General features: G+C 57.1%; 3 protein-coding genes across 4 annotated transcripts in view; 2 read left to right on the top strand and 1 right to left on the bottom strand.

The window, feature by feature from the left end:
- Window positions 1–216: 216 nt before the first annotated feature.
- Window positions 217–3,633, top strand: PGP (phosphoglycolate phosphatase). Its single transcript, XM_061992722.1, is given in 3 exon segments — window positions 217–326; window positions 328–917; window positions 1,339–3,633. Coding segments are annotated over 3 exon segments (1,026 nt in total). The 3' UTR covers window positions 1,665–3,633.
- A 2,582-nt stretch (window positions 3,634–6,215) lies between these two features.
- On the top strand, window positions 6,216–10,054 carry BRICD5 (BRICHOS domain containing 5). The gene is made up of 6 exons (XM_061992126.1): window positions 6,216–6,248; window positions 6,409–6,540; window positions 7,151–7,303; window positions 7,566–7,673; window positions 8,944–9,094; window positions 9,572–10,054. The coding sequence occupies exons 1-6, from the start codon at window positions 6,216–6,218 to the stop codon at window positions 9,664–9,666; spliced, it is 672 nt and encodes a 223-aa protein (XP_061848110.1). The 3' UTR covers window positions 9,667–10,054.
- Window positions 10,055–10,063: 9 nt separating this feature from the next.
- The window catches only part of MLST8 (MTOR associated protein, LST8 homolog), a 69,756-nt gene continuing 64,228 nt past the window's right edge, over window positions 10,064–15,591 (bottom strand). Inside the window, exons 1-8 of one of the 2 annotated variants that reach the window (XM_061992131.1) lie at window positions 14,771–15,106; window positions 14,551–14,602; window positions 14,309–14,471; window positions 14,134–14,209; window positions 12,008–12,160; window positions 11,690–11,814; window positions 11,114–11,277; window positions 10,064–10,569 (exon numbers count right to left, since the gene is read on the bottom strand). In XM_061992131.1, coding sequence (XP_061848115.1) covers window positions 10,451–10,569; window positions 11,114–11,277; window positions 11,690–11,814; window positions 12,008–12,160; window positions 14,134–14,209; window positions 14,309–14,471; window positions 14,551–14,602; window positions 14,771–14,899 — 981 coding nt within the window. In that variant the 5' untranslated portion in view covers window positions 14,900–15,106 and the 3' untranslated portion in view covers window positions 10,064–10,450. Of the gene's footprint in view, window positions 10,570–11,113; window positions 11,278–11,689; window positions 11,815–12,007; window positions 12,161–14,133; window positions 14,210–14,308; window positions 14,472–14,550; window positions 14,603–14,770; window positions 15,107–15,591 lie in introns of those variants that run through there. The other variant, XM_061992132.1, reaches the window with a different exon arrangement.

Here is a 15,591-nt window from a genome sequence, read left to right as displayed (position 1 = left end):
TGGCGGAGCTCGTGGGGTGACCGCGCGCGCCTGGCCAATGGCAGTGCGCGGCGGGAGGGCCGGTGGGGGGCGGCCAATGGGAGCGGAGCCAGCCGGGCGCCGTCGGTGGCGCCGTGCGGGAGGGCGCGCGAGGACAACGGCTTCCGGCGCGGTTGAGCGTACCCGTCCGCCGCTGCCGCCGCCCAATGGGGACGCGGGCGGACGGCGGCGCAGCCAATGGGGACGCGGGCGGACGGCGGCGCAGCCAATGGGGGCGGCCGGGGGGCGGGCGCGCGGCTGAGGCGCGGCGGCGATGGCGGCGGTGGCGGGCGGCGGTCCGCGGCGGTGCCGGCGGCTGGAGGCCGAGGCGGCCCGCGCCGTGCTGGGCGCCGTCGACACGCTGCTCTTCGACTGTGATGGTGTGCTGTGGCGGGGCGAGGCGGCGGTGGACGGCGCGGCGGCGGCGTTGGGACGACTGGCGGCGGCGGGCAAGCGCCTCTGCTACGTGACCAACAACAGCAGCCGGACGCGCGCGGCCTACACTGACAAGCTGCGGCGGCTGGGCTTCCCGCCCGCCGAGCCACGGCACATCTTCGGCTCGGCCTACTGCGCCGCCCGCTACCTCCGCCAGGCCCTGCCGCCCGGCGCCGCCGCCTACGTGCTGGGCAGCCCTGCGCTCGCCGCCGAGCTTGAGGCCGTCGGCATCCCGCACGCGGGGCCCGGCCCCGCCGCCCTGCCCGGCCCCGCGCCCACCGACTGGGCCCAGGCGCCGCTCGACCCCGCCGTGCGCGCCGTCCTGGTCGGTTTCGACGAGCATTTCAGCTACGCCAAGCTGTGCCAGGCGCTGCGTTACCTCCTGCGCGGCGGCCCCGACTGCCTTCTCGTCGGCACCAACCGCGACCACCGCCTTCCGCTCGAGGGCGGCACCGCCATCCCCGGTGCGCGGCGCGGGAGGGGAAGTGGGGGGGGGGGGGGCTGTCCGGCACGGGCAGGGAAGCACACCTAGCTGGTTTGGGTCTGTGGTGATGCCCGTCTGTGGTGAGTTCCCCAGCTCTGGGGGGGTGTCTGGCCTTGGCCTTGCATTTCATTGTACTCCGCTGCGGCAGCCTGGGCTTCACCTCGTCATCTTCACTGCACCCCCGCGAAAAAGGGAGAATTCTTGTTTATCCTTTACCAGAGGAATAATGACTCCTGTTTGATCTCGCTGTGGGACAGTATTCCAGCTTTGGGGACAAATCTGTTCCCACCTCTCTAAGGCTGAGTTGTGTGCTTCTAAAGCACCGTGTGGTTTTGTACCAACCCATGTGGATGCCTAGAGCCTCCTGCAGCCTCTAATCATCGCTTTCCCTTCCTTTCTAGGGACTGGCTGCCTGGTGAAAGCAGTGGAGACTGCAGCCCAGCGCGAGGCTTTCATCGTAGGAAAGCCCAACCGGTACATGTTTGATTGTGTGGTGAGCGAGTTTGACATCGATCCCGCCCGTACCATCATGGTGGGAGACCGGCTGGACACAGACATCCTCATGGGCAATACCTGCGGCCTCACCACCCTGCTGACACTCACTGGTGTCTCCACGCTGGACGAAGTGAAGGGCCACCAGGAGAGCAGCTGTCCCTCCAGGCAGAGCCTGGTTCCCGACTACTACGTTGATAGCATAGCCGACCTTCTCCCAGCACTGGGGGATTAATAGAGCAAAGTGCGTGCAGCCTCTGCAGTGGCACCTGGAAGAGGGCCCCTGTTAATCACCTTGTGACAGTAACTGCTCACTAGGACACCACCTGGAGTTAGTAACCCTTAGCTTCTTAACCTTCCCGTCCTCTTGATGTGATTTTTGTTTACATCTCAGTTTTTAAATGCACTTTGAAGCAAAGAGGGCATTATGGTGTCACTGAGGGCTTGGGGCTTTTCATTTTAAATTATAAGTAACACGTCTATCCAAATATTTGTGATGCTTGATGTCACGTTGTCCTCTAGGCTGAGTCGGGGAAAGTAGAGCTGGTTGATCGGAGAAAAAGAACCTAACACCCTGTGGTGTGTGCTGGCCTGGACAGGTCCTAGCTCAGTCTGGTTTATTCAGGGAAATGACTCTTGGAGCATGTAGTAACTTTGCAGCTGTGTTTGGCAACGCTTGTGGTGGCTGCCAGAGGGAGCCGTTGGTCCTCAGTTGATTTAATTGAGGTTTTTTTCTTCCGGACAGGGTCCTGTTTAGCACTGCAGCACACTGCAAGCTCCATCTCACAGGCACTGAAACCCCTCCCTCTCCTTTAGTTGACCATTGCAAATTGTAATTTGTGATGCAGATTAGGACAATTCCACTTGCAACATACAAGCTGTGTCTTCTGTGTTGTCCAGGCATTGGATGTATGTGTAAGGTACATGTATGTACAAGGACTGCCCTGATCCTAAATATATATCAATATATTTAAATTATAAATTTAAGAATAGTATATGTTAATATATATTGTTTCCCAGAAGGGAGGATGAGAGGAATGTAATTGACTGATGGCAGCAGATGTAATTCTCCCAAGCTTTTGCATTTGGTAATGCAGAAAGTCTGTAACCCCGTTGAACTGTCGATCACTACCACTGCTTCCCAGGAGTAAGCGCATCAATTAGTCCCGAGTTAGCTCTTGTTCTTCCCTCGGCATCCAAATGGCCACTTGCCTCGGTATTAGCTCGGAATGCGAGTTAAGGCTCAGTCCCTGGGGACAGGTGCAGTGCACGGTACGGCTCTGCCCAGGTGGTCCCCTGGCAGCAACGGCTATGTGGCGAGGGCACGTGCTTCCATTAAACCCCCAGGTTCATGCTGAGTCCTGCACGGGGGCCTGGCTCCAGCTGCCTGTCTGCAGAGGAGTGCTCACTTGCTCAGGGGGTGGCTTCCTTTTGATCTTGGGGTGACACACGGCTCAGGCTGCAGGATAGGGTTTTATGCTGGCTGAGTAGAAGGCCACAGTTGAAAGTTTTTGCGTTACAGAATCAAGTGAAAAAATATATATGCAAATAACGTGCTTCTATTCCGTAGATTCCACTGTTGGCAGTTAAATTTAAACACTAGGCTTCCTTCACCTCCCACTGTTCGGCTGAAGAGCTCTGGCAGTGTGTCGATGCTGCTTCCTTCCACTCGGACACTTGAAACAAGCAGACTTGCCACCACCTCTGTACAGCAATAACCGTGCAGGTCATACCGTGGTTCAGTGTTATGGAATGTTGGCTGATCCCCTGCAGGGGTGGCTGTGTGTACCTCGGAGCTGTGTGAGGAGACACGGGTCATCTCTTCCCTGTTCCCCAGCGAGAATGCTGCGGCTGTGTAAAGTCACAGAGAAACACTCGCTGGTGGAACTTGCGCTGTGTCTGGGTAACGTGGAAATGGACTCTGTGGATTTACTATGGGCAGGGTGTGCTCTTTGCTGCAGCTCCTGTGTCTGGTTCTTAACAGTTTCAGAGTTTGTCGAGCTGTAATCCCTGGGAGAGGCATTCAGCCTCCAAGGAGCTCGCTGCCCCTGCCGCTGTATGGGGGCGGCGTTGCCTCCATCCACCTCTGCTAGAATGTGATGGTGAAGGCGTCAGTTGTGCTTTAGAACTCTGTATCAGCTTCCAAACGGTTTTGAAACCTCTACTTGAATTCATATTAAACTTAGAAACCTGCTGTCCCCTGGCATTGTCTTTTGTTGTGGTCTCTTCTTGGTGAGCTTTGCTGCAGCAGCACTATCTGGAACATGTAAAAGTTAGGGATGCAGTTTGTGGTTGTAATCTGTACTTCTCACAGGCAGTATCAGAGAAGGAAATCCAAGCCCTGGAGTGTATTTCTGTGGTTCCAGTGCTCAGAGCTCTTAGTGTAGGCTGGCCTTTGCTTCTCAAATAAGAACAGACCAGAACACAATAATCCTTCCACAACCAGTGTTTTATACATGGTTTTACTTTGTTCCTGTGCCTCAGATTAGGCAGAGCACATATTTCTGTAAAGTAAGCATCTGCTGTGTGGCCATTGAAATCTTTGGTGGGAGAACATTCTGCCTATATGTGGCAGCTCCTTTTTCACATTTCTTGTGCTAAGCCCTGCTGCAGCAGTAGCAGCCACCTAGCAGGGAGTACTGCCTGCACTCTGGCATTGGTGGTTTGACAATACCTGCACCACTCCTGTTCCTCTCAGTGCGGGGATGCTGCAGTCCTGCATTCCATTCTGCTGTCTCAGAGGAGTGACCGAGGTTGCTGGTTGACCTCACTGGCCATAGCGTTCAGGTGTGCATTTACCCAGAGTTTGGGTTCACGTCCCACGGATGCCACATGCTCCAGCAGGAGGTGGGAAGAGGACTGCTGGTGCCTCAGTTGTATCAGTCCTGGCCCCTACTTGATAGGAAAATGCCCGAAAGCTGTATTTTCCTTTGGTGGATGCCATGTGGAGAAGGTCTGTTGAGCCTCTTTTTGCCACCATTCAGGTGGTTACACCTGGCAGGTCTCCCATCACAAAGCTCCTGGGGGCTCCTGGACTGCTCAGAACCCACGGGCTGGTGACCTGGCGAGACTGTTCCCTGCAGAGTGTTTCCTGTCACGGTTCAGGAGTGTCAGCAGGATGGCAGCTGAGGTTGTGGCTGTGACTTTGTGGCAAAGATCCTTCTCCCTGGGGTGAGAACAAAGCCAGGGCTGCAGGTGGAAGCCCAGCAACCAGCAGGATCAGCGGTTGGCTTCAGCCCAGGGAGCTCCGGCAGAGCAAAGTTGATGTTGAAATGTAGAAATAAATGCTGGCAGGGCAGGCTGCAACTTTCCTCTATTCATTGTGTCTCCTAATGAGATTCCCCGCTCCTGCTACTGGGGCCTGCCAGCAGGGAGGGCTGGCACAAAGCCCCTGGTTGTTGTTTGCCACCCCCCCTCCAGCCGGCTCGCAAGGTGAGCAGGAAGAGTGGGTTTAGGCACTGACAGCATCGCTCAGCAGCCCTGGGCCTTGCCCCCCTTACCTTCGCCTCTCACCAGGTGGCAGCTCTAAGGTTTCACCCTCTAGCTGGGAGCTGCTGTCAGTGGGGCAGCGCCTTGGCCGCGAGGGATGGGTATTTACGTGTGGTAGACACACACTCAGGTTTCCCAGGCGCGCCTGGAGCGAGGGACCATGCTCAGCCCGTGCGGGGCTGGGAGGCAGAGCTGCAGGAGCGAGGTCCTTGTCTGAAGCGGAGGATGGAGGGTGGGAATGGCAGCGGCACTGCCGTCCCTGCAGTGAGTATTCCCGAGTCCCAGCTATCACAGACCCCCCACTCTGTACTTGCTTGATTCCTCTTCTAAAAGGGCTGAGCTCCTGCCAGTCCCAGGGATTCCAGCAGGACCTTGTTCATCCCAACCTCAGCACCCCACAGCTTGGCTCCTCACAAGGCAGCTGACTGTCAGTTTCTTCTGAGTGCTTGGACTTCCATGACGTAAACCCACTGTGGGGCAGGGCAGGGTGGTCAGGGTAGAGGTGCCAAAGAACCCCAGCTTGCACGCGGCAGGGGACGTGCGTGTGTGTGTGACCCGCTGCCTGCGGGGAGGGTGGGCTCTGGAGTTCTTTATTTACACTTTTCCCACCTGAGGGAATTTCATTAGCTGCCCATTACTGTAGACCTCAGTTATTGAACTGTTACTGTGCAATGCAAATGCTCTATTGCATTTGAACTGAGACTTCATCCTGACCCCCTTTTAACTTTAAGACATGGTGGAAGTTACCTGGAAGTTACCTATTATGGAAAAAGATCAGTGCCTGGGAGGGTTGGAGATCCTGTTCTTGTAGGGCAGTAGCCAATCTGGCCATGGGTATTTATCTGCTTTCTCTGTGTGCTTCAAAGGATTGAGAGTTCAAGTGTGGGCTGTACAGCTGACGTTATTGAAAGCACATTGTTTCTGCTTTGTAAAAACGATTTCATGTACCATCAAGGTAAATTTATTTGTTTCAACGCAAGAAATAATGTGATCTTTATGTCAAGCCACCAGAAGTACTCCAGGACTGCCAAGCTATTTTGCATCAAGCAACAGCCTGGTCTGCATGGAGACAACTTATCCAGAAAATAAAATACAAGGGCAAGGAAGCAGCATCACTCCGCATGGGGCCCATTTCAAATGCTGACGGTTCTCCTGGGGATTCCAGCTATAAACTAAAATGTTGTAATTTGCTGCCAGAGCCCAGCAGCAGCCCCTGATTGTGGGGCTGCCCTTCCTCGGCGGGTCTGCAGTGCTTCTGTGCTATGCTGGCCGCTGGAGGAAAGCGCTCGGCACCAGGATGTCGGGGCTGAGGGATAAAGGTGGTGTTATTGTAGGGCTGCTGCCAAGTTCTGGCAGTTCTGCACTGAAACCCCTGCAGCTGCACAATGGCTTGTGTCGAGAGCAGGAAGTGCACTTCATGGAGAAGAAGAATAACCAGAAGAAGAGGGGATTTTAACTTCTGTTCTTTCCTCCTTTGCCTCGGCTCTTAGGACAGGAGAGCTGCAGCACACTGCTCAGCTCCATCCAGGACCTTCTGGATCATCTTGTCTCTTGCCTTGTTCCTTGCAGTTGTCGGCATCAGCATCGGGGGATTTCTCAGCTTCTCATCCAACTCTGCCCAGGTAGGGGGTCGGGAGCCAGGCAGGAAACCTCCTCCTGCCCGCAGCCCTGATTTGTGTCGGAAGCACTTGCTGAGAGGGATGAAGGGGCGGAGATCAGGTGCCAGCAGCGCTGCAGGTAGCAAGCCGAGCCGCGGCTGCCTCAGCCCTGCATCGCGCCTGCCAGAAACCGGCGCTTAAAATAGCGGAACTCGAGCGCATCGTTTGTAAATAGAGCCGCGGGCTGGTGCTTTGCTGAGCAGGCGCGTTCCAACGGGTGGCTGTGGCCTCCGGGGCGAGGAGCGAGCGTATTTGCCGCCAGCAGCGGGCTGTGTGACCCGGTATGCGGCTGTGGCAGAGGCTGGCGAGTCGCCTGGCCCTTTTCTGCAAGCCCCCTGCTGCTGGCAGCCTGGGTGCCTTCGGCGTCAGGGGCCCCGGCACCTCTCCCCCAGCATTGTGCGATGGAGAATGGTATGTTTCACAGCTCTGCTACCCTCCCTTGGGTCAGTACTTGCTTCTCTCTGTTGCCAAATAATTGAGACAAGGCAGCAAAGGGGCTGGGTGGGGATGTTGGATGGGAAGACACTGCACAGACCGAGCAGGTGGTGCTGGGCTCCCCTCTCTCCATGCACAGGCTGGCTCGCAGCTCCTGCGCCTAACGCCTCAGGGCCAGCAAGACCCGCTGAGGAATCAGACTGCCTTGGTGGACGAGTCCAGGAGCACCGTGACTTACTACATAACCTCGCAGAGCAACCACACGGCCGTGGTGCTGTATGACAGCAGGAACGTAAGTGTGTTGGGGTAACTACCCGCCTGGTTAGTGTGGAAGCCAACAGAGGAGCCCAGGCTGCTGAGAGACAAGCCACAGGGGTGGGAGCAGGAGGTGTAGACCGGCAAAAACATCCACCAGATGTTGTTTGGTACCTTTCTCTGCACCTTTATGTAGGAAAGATAGCACAGGCCAAAAGGAGGAATGTCCATTTGGGGGGCTCTGGAGACAGCTGTGGGTGTGTGCTGCCTGCTCTCATGGGCCGTGGCCTGTCTCGCAGGGCTACGTGTGCTACAAGCCCATGGAGCAGCGTGTGTGCTACCTGCGGAGGATGGACACCTGGGACCTCCAGACCCTACAGACATCACCCAGCACACCTGAGCAGAGGGTGAGCAGTGAGTGGATGGGAGTGAATACTTGGTCTTTGCAAGGAGTCCTGGCTCACTGAAGGCCCTTTCCTGCACAGATTTGTGTTTGCAGTGGTGGCTCTTCGACACCAGCATCCCAAGTGTGGCTAAATAAGGGCAGGGGCTCTCTCCCCCAGACTGGGGTAGCAGTGGCAGGCCCCTGTTCTGTGTTGTCACTGCTTGGGGGCTGGGTTGGTGTCTTGCACAGGAGCAGAGCTCTGCTTTGCAACAAATCCCAGTTTCACTGATACCCTGTCCTTTGTGAGAAACAGCAGAGTTGCAGGGTGGGGAAGGGGCCATGTCCCACAGAGGTGAATAGCTGGGCTCTCGCAGGACTAGCTCCCACTGGATTCAGTTACCTGCTCAAAAATCTGGGGAACAAAAAACAAAGGTGGTTTGTTAGCAACTGACAGGGTAAAAGGCTGGAGTAAATCATGTATGTGGCCCCTCTGAACAAAATGTTAATGGATGCATGGGCAGGGGGCAGATTCTGTTTCAAGAAGACAGAAGGCTCCATTTTTTTTGTGCTCCTGCCATCTGCTTTCCCCTTCCTTGGGGGCTCCTGGTCTCTCGCCTGCCGCTGCCACCCAGCTGGGACATGACAGGCAGGGTTTAACCCAGAGGAGCGCAGGGACATGGCACCCATGCAAACAGCCTGCCAAAGGGGATGCAAGGGGAGGAAAGCATCTGCCCAGCTCTGCAAGTAAAAGAGGTGCTGGGGCTGCTGGCAGCCCATACAGCCACTGAACTCAGCTTGTCTTGTCTCAGCCCCTATAGGCGAGAGACACTGGTTGGCATCACCCCCAGTGCTGGGGGCTCTGCTGCTGTGGGTGGAGAGGGGTCAGGGTGCCATAGGTCAGGGGTGCTGGCGTGGGTCAGACCCACACTTCTCCAGCTACAGGCTGTGGCTCTTGTGGTGTGTGGGCACAAAAGGGGTGTTTTAGCTCCAGGCCTGGGTACGAGCAGCACCGCAAGGGGCTGAGGAACCATGTCTCCCCTTCTTGAGCTGCAAGGTGAGAGGCCACAGGCTGTCTCTGCTCCAGCCTCACCCCAAGCAGCTTGGCTTCTCCTAGGAGGCAGCTCTGGATGGAGAGAGCATCCCAACAGCTGTCAGGAGAAACCTTCCCTTGCTGCCAAGGTAGGGAGTACTCCTTGGGTGCCTCCAGAGCAAGAGCAGGTCTGTAGGGCTGGGGGGCAGCACCAGGAGGGGCCAAGTGCCTTGGGAGTAATTAACAGGGAGGTTTCTTTCAGGCTGATCAGCTACTACAGAATAACCAAACCAAGTACTACCGGGAGTTCCTGGGCATTCTGGCAGGTGAACAGGTGGACCCCAGAAGCCTGGGAGAGGCTGTCCAGAGCCTGTGTGAGCAGACATCCATCTTTTGGGTCAGGAGAGGGAAAGGTAAGTTGTACATGTCCCTTTGCAGAAGAGGGAAGCACATTTGTTTCTAGTACCTCCAAGAGGAGCAGGGTCTGCTGTACAGAAGCTGCTGGATGTCCTGGGCTGGGCTGCCATGGGCTGAGGCAGGGACACGTGACCTCTAGTTCCAAATCAAGCCATTGTTAGTGATCACCAAGCACTGGCTTGTACCTGCAGCCTGCATTGTACTGTGGTGTTGGCTGGGAATGGCTCAGAGTTATTTCCCTGGGTAGCACAGCACAACCACAACACAGAGCATTCCCCCGTGACGCTGTTGGCTTCATACTTGTCACCTTCATTTCCACCAAAAGCAGCCTGTCGAGCTCTCCTTCTGTTCTAACTCCAGCTTTAACGAGACAGGTCATTCCCTGAGGCTTTCCACTTGTTTGGCTCCTCAAGGACTCATATCTGCAGCACTGCAAAAACCTTCCTCTCACCCTGTCCTTGCTCATTTGGCAGGTCCAGGGAAGCAGCGGCTGATCTACCTTTGCATTGACATCTGTTTTCCAAGCAACATTTGTGTGTCTATCTGCTTCTATTACCTCCCTGAGTAAGCCCTGCAGCTGCAGATGCCCTCTCACTGCCCTACATACTTGAACTGAATTCCTGAAAAGCCTCTGATTTCCACAAGGAAGGTAACACCTACAAGTATCCCCCAAAGCTGCCCGCTCATTTCGTGCTGCAGTTCAGGAGTTTACAGGACTCTGCTCAGCACTCTCAGTACAGACATTTGCAGCTCTGCTGCAGGGCTGCATCTTGTACGTAGGTATTAGGAGATCCAAGCCTAGAGGAGCCCAGTGGAATAGCTAGTGTTTTATGGCTACCTGCCCTGCTCAACACAAGGTTATTAAATTCGTTGGGGCTGGTTGGCTTTGTAAGAGTGTAGCTCTTCAAGCGAGTCTGCAAAGTACACTTTGAATAAAGGGATTGCAAACCAAGAAAGCAGCTGCCTTTCCTGTCTTTGCTCAGCCTCTTCCATCATTCAGAAAGGCTGCTTTTATTTTTTCCACTTTGGGAAACAAAGACATTACAAAGCTGTCAGCAGCCAATGCCACAGGGATCCCTTCAGCTCAACTGTGCCCAGCTCCCCTCGGTGGGATTGTGCCTCCCTCTCCCATTCCCCTCAGTCACATCCCTTAGAGGTTGCACGTTTCTGTGATGACCTGCTCGGTGCTGAAGCCTGGTCCCACTCCAGGCAGATACAGCTGCTCCTGCCAGAGGCTGAGCCCTCTCCATCAGAGGGAGGGTCTCAAGTGTGTGTCCCAGGCTCCAGCGAGGTTGCTTGCCTCTGTCAGACCAGGGGAAGCAGCAGAGGTCCTCTCCTTCCCACCTGTGATGTTATCCCAACACACTGTCGTTGAAAGCGAGGCAGACGACGGCTTTCTGGTGGCCGCTGTATTCCCTCTTGATCTCTCCTGTCTCTACACACCAAAGCCTGGCCAGGTTATCAGAGGACGCTGGAACAGAAAGGGAGAAGAGCAGTGGGATATATGGCATTACACTCTACACTCTTATCACTTCAAGACAGACTTTCCTCTTGTTTCATCCAACACCGTTTTAGGGCTGCTGCTGATGGGTAAGGGAGCTGTGCAGAGCAAGAAGCTTGGTGCATTTCTGTACTAACAGGGGCTTTAATTATTTCAGACAGAAGGTACTGTGGAAATTACAACTTATATGTTTTGAAGGGACTATGGTGCTGCATGCTGCAAGGAGCACTGCCAACAGGTGAAATAGATTGAATTCAATTATCTTAAAGGTCTCTTCCAGCCACAACGATTCTATGATACCACAATTGTACAACTGCAGGTGTGAGATCAGCTCTCCAGTCTAAACAGGGCCCTATAGCAGCACAGGTCAAATGCTGACGGGACCATAGGCTGCCCTGTGGGTGCAAAGTGGGGTGCTCTCTCCTCACATATGCTGTTGCATGAGTGTTTGGCAATGTCCCAGGCAGAGGAACTGGTCAGTCCTGGGCAGCCCAAAGCAAGCACTGGGCCTCACCTGTGACAATGTACTGGGAGTCCCCAGAGAAGGCGCAGTCCCACATCCAGCCCCGAGACGTTTCCCCTGGGTTATTGCTCTTAATACTCAGTTCTGTCATCAGAGAGAAGTTTGACGTCCTCCAGATCTTACATGTCTGGTCTGCAGAACATGTAGCCAAGAGTCTGCCAGGAAGAGACACGCGAAGGCAACCTCAGTAATCGTGTGTATGCCCAAGGGCCTGGAACAGTAGCAAACTGGACACATGTGGTAGTTGTATGAGGTTTCTTTACACACCCATCATCTGCTTTATGAGACTAAAGCCAAACAGCCTTGGTGAAAAACTACACCAAATGCAGCACTTCTCTCCCAGACGTCAGCAATTCCATCCCAGCTGCAGGAACAGCTCCTGGCTGCAAAGCTTACGGGAGTCACACGAGGCTGGGGTGCCTCTCCCAGCACATCCTGCTCCCCACTAGGGACCCGCAGGGCAGTGTGGAGCCAGCACCAGCCAACAGCTGGAGGCACAGCTGGCCTCTGCCCGCCCAAAAGGACCGCTTCCTGACACAGGTAGGCGAGGGGCTGGCACGCACTCACGTGGAGTCAGGGCTGAACTTGCACTGAAGGGCGTAGCGGTTGTGCGCTGGGATCTTGGTCTTGGGGATCAGCTGGGTCACCTCCTCTCCGATGCCGCCTGTCAGGTTCCACACGTAGCAGTTTCCCTGCGGTGAGACAGTGGGGTCTGTGGCTGTACTGGCAGTCACCTGCCCGAAAGCAGCCCAGGCTTCCCACGGCCAGCCACAGCCCAGCACGGCCAGTAGGCACCGAGCAGCTGCTCTGCCCGTGGGAGGCACAGCCCAGCAGCTGCCAGAGTGCTGTGTGGCCCATCCCACACTCAGGGCCGCCGCAGCTCACCGAGCTATTAACGGCCGCCATGTAACTGGCATCGGGATCAATGTGAACTGAATTCACGGACACTTCAGGCTCTGGAATCAGCTGCTCGTTGTGGTCAGTCTTCAGGTCCCAGATGTGAATGGCACCACTCTGATCGCCCACAATTAGCTCTGCCTGCAAGAGAATAGCAGCCTCATCACTCTGTGGAGAACCCTGCAAGCAGCAGCCTCAAGCCGATGCCCAGACCGCGCCTGTGGAGCCCCACGTGGAGCCTTGATCTAGTTTTAAGCATCAGAGTCCTGTTCTGCCTAATTATTCCCCAGCATGGAGCAGTTTCAGAGCCCCAGCAGCCTGCTGACTGTGTCCTCAGAGCAAGTAGAATCCTCAGCTCACGTTACACTCTGCAAAAGGGCTGTTTACCTTTGCAGAAGCATTTGCTAACTTTATAAAGCCCAGAGGAGACCACAGCTGCCCAATTTCCAGGACCGCTACACAGCTACAGCTTCAAACAACAGCCACAGGAGCCAAATGATTTTCAGCACGTCTGAGAAGCAGGCAATAGGATGCAAGTTGGCCACTGAACAACTGAAGCACTCAAAGAGTGTACAGATACCTGAAAAACACGAGCCTAAATGGGTTTTTCTCTCCTCCTTTCTCAAAGGAAGGACAAGAGCCAGCTGAAGGGCAGGAGTTCTGGCTCCAATCCCCTGCTCAGACCAGAAGACAATGCTGGCAGCTCTTCACTGAAACCAGGGCTTTTATCGACAGTCTTGCACTGGCCATAATTTTAGCAGAATCCCTAGAGGAGATCAGGTCATCAGACACAGCTAATCCTGGACCTGTAAGCAAAGACTTGTTTCTGAGGAAGACAATCATCGCTCGATATCTTTAGCTGATGGCACACTGCAGACGTCGCCCAGACGTCTCCATCCTCACCCCCCTCTCAGCTTGTGTAAGTGCAATTGCTAAAGCCCTCACGGCTTTGCCCAAGCTGTCAGAAATCTCTCTGGGACACCTGGATGGGCACTGCCACAGCAGGAAATTGCAGGGCCAGGAGGCTGGCTGAATAACCATTGCCACCTCTGGAGTAAGTAACTGCCTTCTGTACATACAGCAATGCTTCTGCACCTCTGCAGTATGTGGTGTAGCGATTGCTTCACACGTAGCATCTACGTACAACAATATTTGGTTTAACATAGTATATTCTCACAGTGCCGGCACTACAGAAGCCTGGTCTCAAACCTGGTCCAAACTCTGGGCTTGCAAAAATAGACCTTTGCAAAAACAAAGGCAAAGATATTATTACTCAGCTCTTTGAAAGGGATCACACTGCCATGTCTGCAAACGGACCCTGCAGCACTCTGAATGCAACATGGACCCGACAGGTTATGACCGCTGCCATGATACATACTGATCTGCACCAACAACCTTGCCAAGGTCCCACGCTCCCTTTTAGCCTCATTCTCTGTGACCTGTCTGACCCTCAACAGCTTCTAAACTGACTTCAGCAAATCTGACCGAAGTCCTGACAACGAGGGGGGCCCCAAGATGCTTTTTCTTGCCACCGGTGCTGCTCACAAGCTGCCCAGCCTGCCCCACACCACCACTTCCACTCCTATCAGCCTCCCTTGGTTGGGCAGAAAAGATCCCCTCCTCCAGCACAGCCAGCACGCTGCCTCTGTGCAACAGTCACCAGGTAATTAGCACAACCACATGGGCCAGCAAACGAGCCCCCATGCTATGCACAGCCCTCAGCTGCAGGCACAGCGTGTGCCTGTGGGACCTGTGTCCTCCTCGCATCGCTGCTCAGGGAGGTTTGCTCCACTGAGCAAAGCACACGGGCTTTCCTGGAGCCATGCATCTGTTGTGCCAGCTCCTATGTTACACAAGCTCTTTGGGCCCCACACTGACCCAAAACTCCCAGCACCCACAGCATGGCGAGGGAGTAGACAGCCTGGGCCTGCCTGGGCATCGGAAGCCGGCTGCTGCTTGCTCAGCAATGCCGCAAAGTGCTGGTGGGCCTGTGTGACCAGGAAGGCCACCCGGCCCAGCCAGCCCCCACATCTTTTGCCGTGTTTGTCAAACACTCTGCAGGACATCAGGTTTGCCCAGAGGATCCACGGCAAAGCTTGAGCTGTGGCACTCACCTGGTTGGGGTGCAGGCAGACACAGTTAATGGGAGCGTTCACCTGGAAAATCCGCTGACACTGGAGGTTACGAGACCTGCAACAAAACAGTGAGGAAGAAGCGTGTTAAGAGGGTGTGATCAGCTCAGTGGCCTCTGGGGTGCTTTAGGGGGGAAAGGGCTGCTCTGCTGCCCACCTCAGGTCCCAAATCCGGGCCATGCAGTCTTCCCCACCCGTGTACATCCAGCGCCCATCCTCGTGGAAGCCCACAGAGGTGATGTTCTTGCTCACGCCGTCGTAGTTAATGACAGGGTTGGGGTTGTTGGAGTTGAGGTCGTACATGCGGATGTGCTGGTAGCCTGCAGTAACGACGGTGCAGGGCATGACCCACGGCCCCGTGCCCAGCCTCACCCGAGGCCGGGGGGGCCAGGGGCTCACCTGCGGCAGCGATCATGCTGCGGTCCGGCGTGATCTCCAGAGCGTTCACCTGCTGTGGCCGCCCGTTAAGGTCAGTAAGCAGCAGCAGGAGCCGGGACCCGAAAGGTGCGACCCGAAAGGAGCGCCCGCGGGGCGCGACACCGAGCTAACGGCGTCCGTGGGGCGGGGGATGACGGCGGCCCCTCAGAGCCCCCAGGCCCGGCCCGGCGGTGAAGGATACGGAGTCCTGGTGCTGGACGGTGCGGGTGCAGATGCCGCTGTGCGCCTGCCAGAACCGCACCGTGTGGTCGTAGCCGGCCGTGGCCAGGATGACGGGGTCGCTGCCCACCGTGCCCTGCGCCGCGTTCATGGTCCCGCCGCCGGGGCCCCTTCAGGCCCCTCCCCCGCCACGCAGTCCCGGCCTCCCCTCCCGGGGGTCCGCACCTGCGCCCTCCGACCGGCGCCGCGCGTTCGTGCGGCGGCGCAGGGGCCCTCGGAGCCCGCACACACACACACACGCACACACACCGCGGCCGAGCGCCGGTCCCCGCGGCAGCACCCGCCCGGCGCTGGCGGCGCGCCTCGCTCTGCGCACGCGCGCACGGCCCCGCCGCAGCGCGCAGCCGCCCGGAGCCGGGCCCGCCCGCACAGGCGCGCACGCGCACAGGGGCGGGGCCGGGCGGGGCCGGGCGCGGGGCGGGGCCGGGCGCGGGGCGGGGCCGGGCGCGGGGCGGGGCCGGGCGCGGGGCGGGGGCGGGGCGGGGCAGGGCGCGGGGCGGGGCCGGACGCGGGGCGGGGGCGGGGCGGGGCAGGGCGCGGGGCGGGGCCGGGCGCGGGGCGGGGCCGGGCGCGGGGCGGGGCCGGGCGCGGGGCGGGGCCGGGCGCGGGGCGGGGCCGCCGAGCGCTGCCCGAAGGGGGGCGGGAGCCGGTTCCCCGTGGCACCGGCGGGGGGCGCAGCGCCGAGCGCGGCCGTGCGGCGCCGGGAGCCGCGGGCGGGGCCGGGAGCCGCGGGGGGAACCGGCGGCGCTGCGGGGGCGCGGAGGGGCGACACGGCGTGCGGGG

The sequence above is a fragment of the Colius striatus genome, chromosome 3, assembly GCF_028858725.1.
Source record: "Colius striatus isolate bColStr4 chromosome 3, bColStr4.1.hap1, whole genome shotgun sequence".
In the NCBI taxonomy this organism is placed as follows: Eukaryota; Metazoa; Chordata; class Aves; order Coliiformes; family Coliidae; genus Colius; species Colius striatus.
The sequence above is the reverse complement of the archived record's forward strand: the minus strand, read 5'-3'. Positions and strand labels throughout refer to the sequence as shown.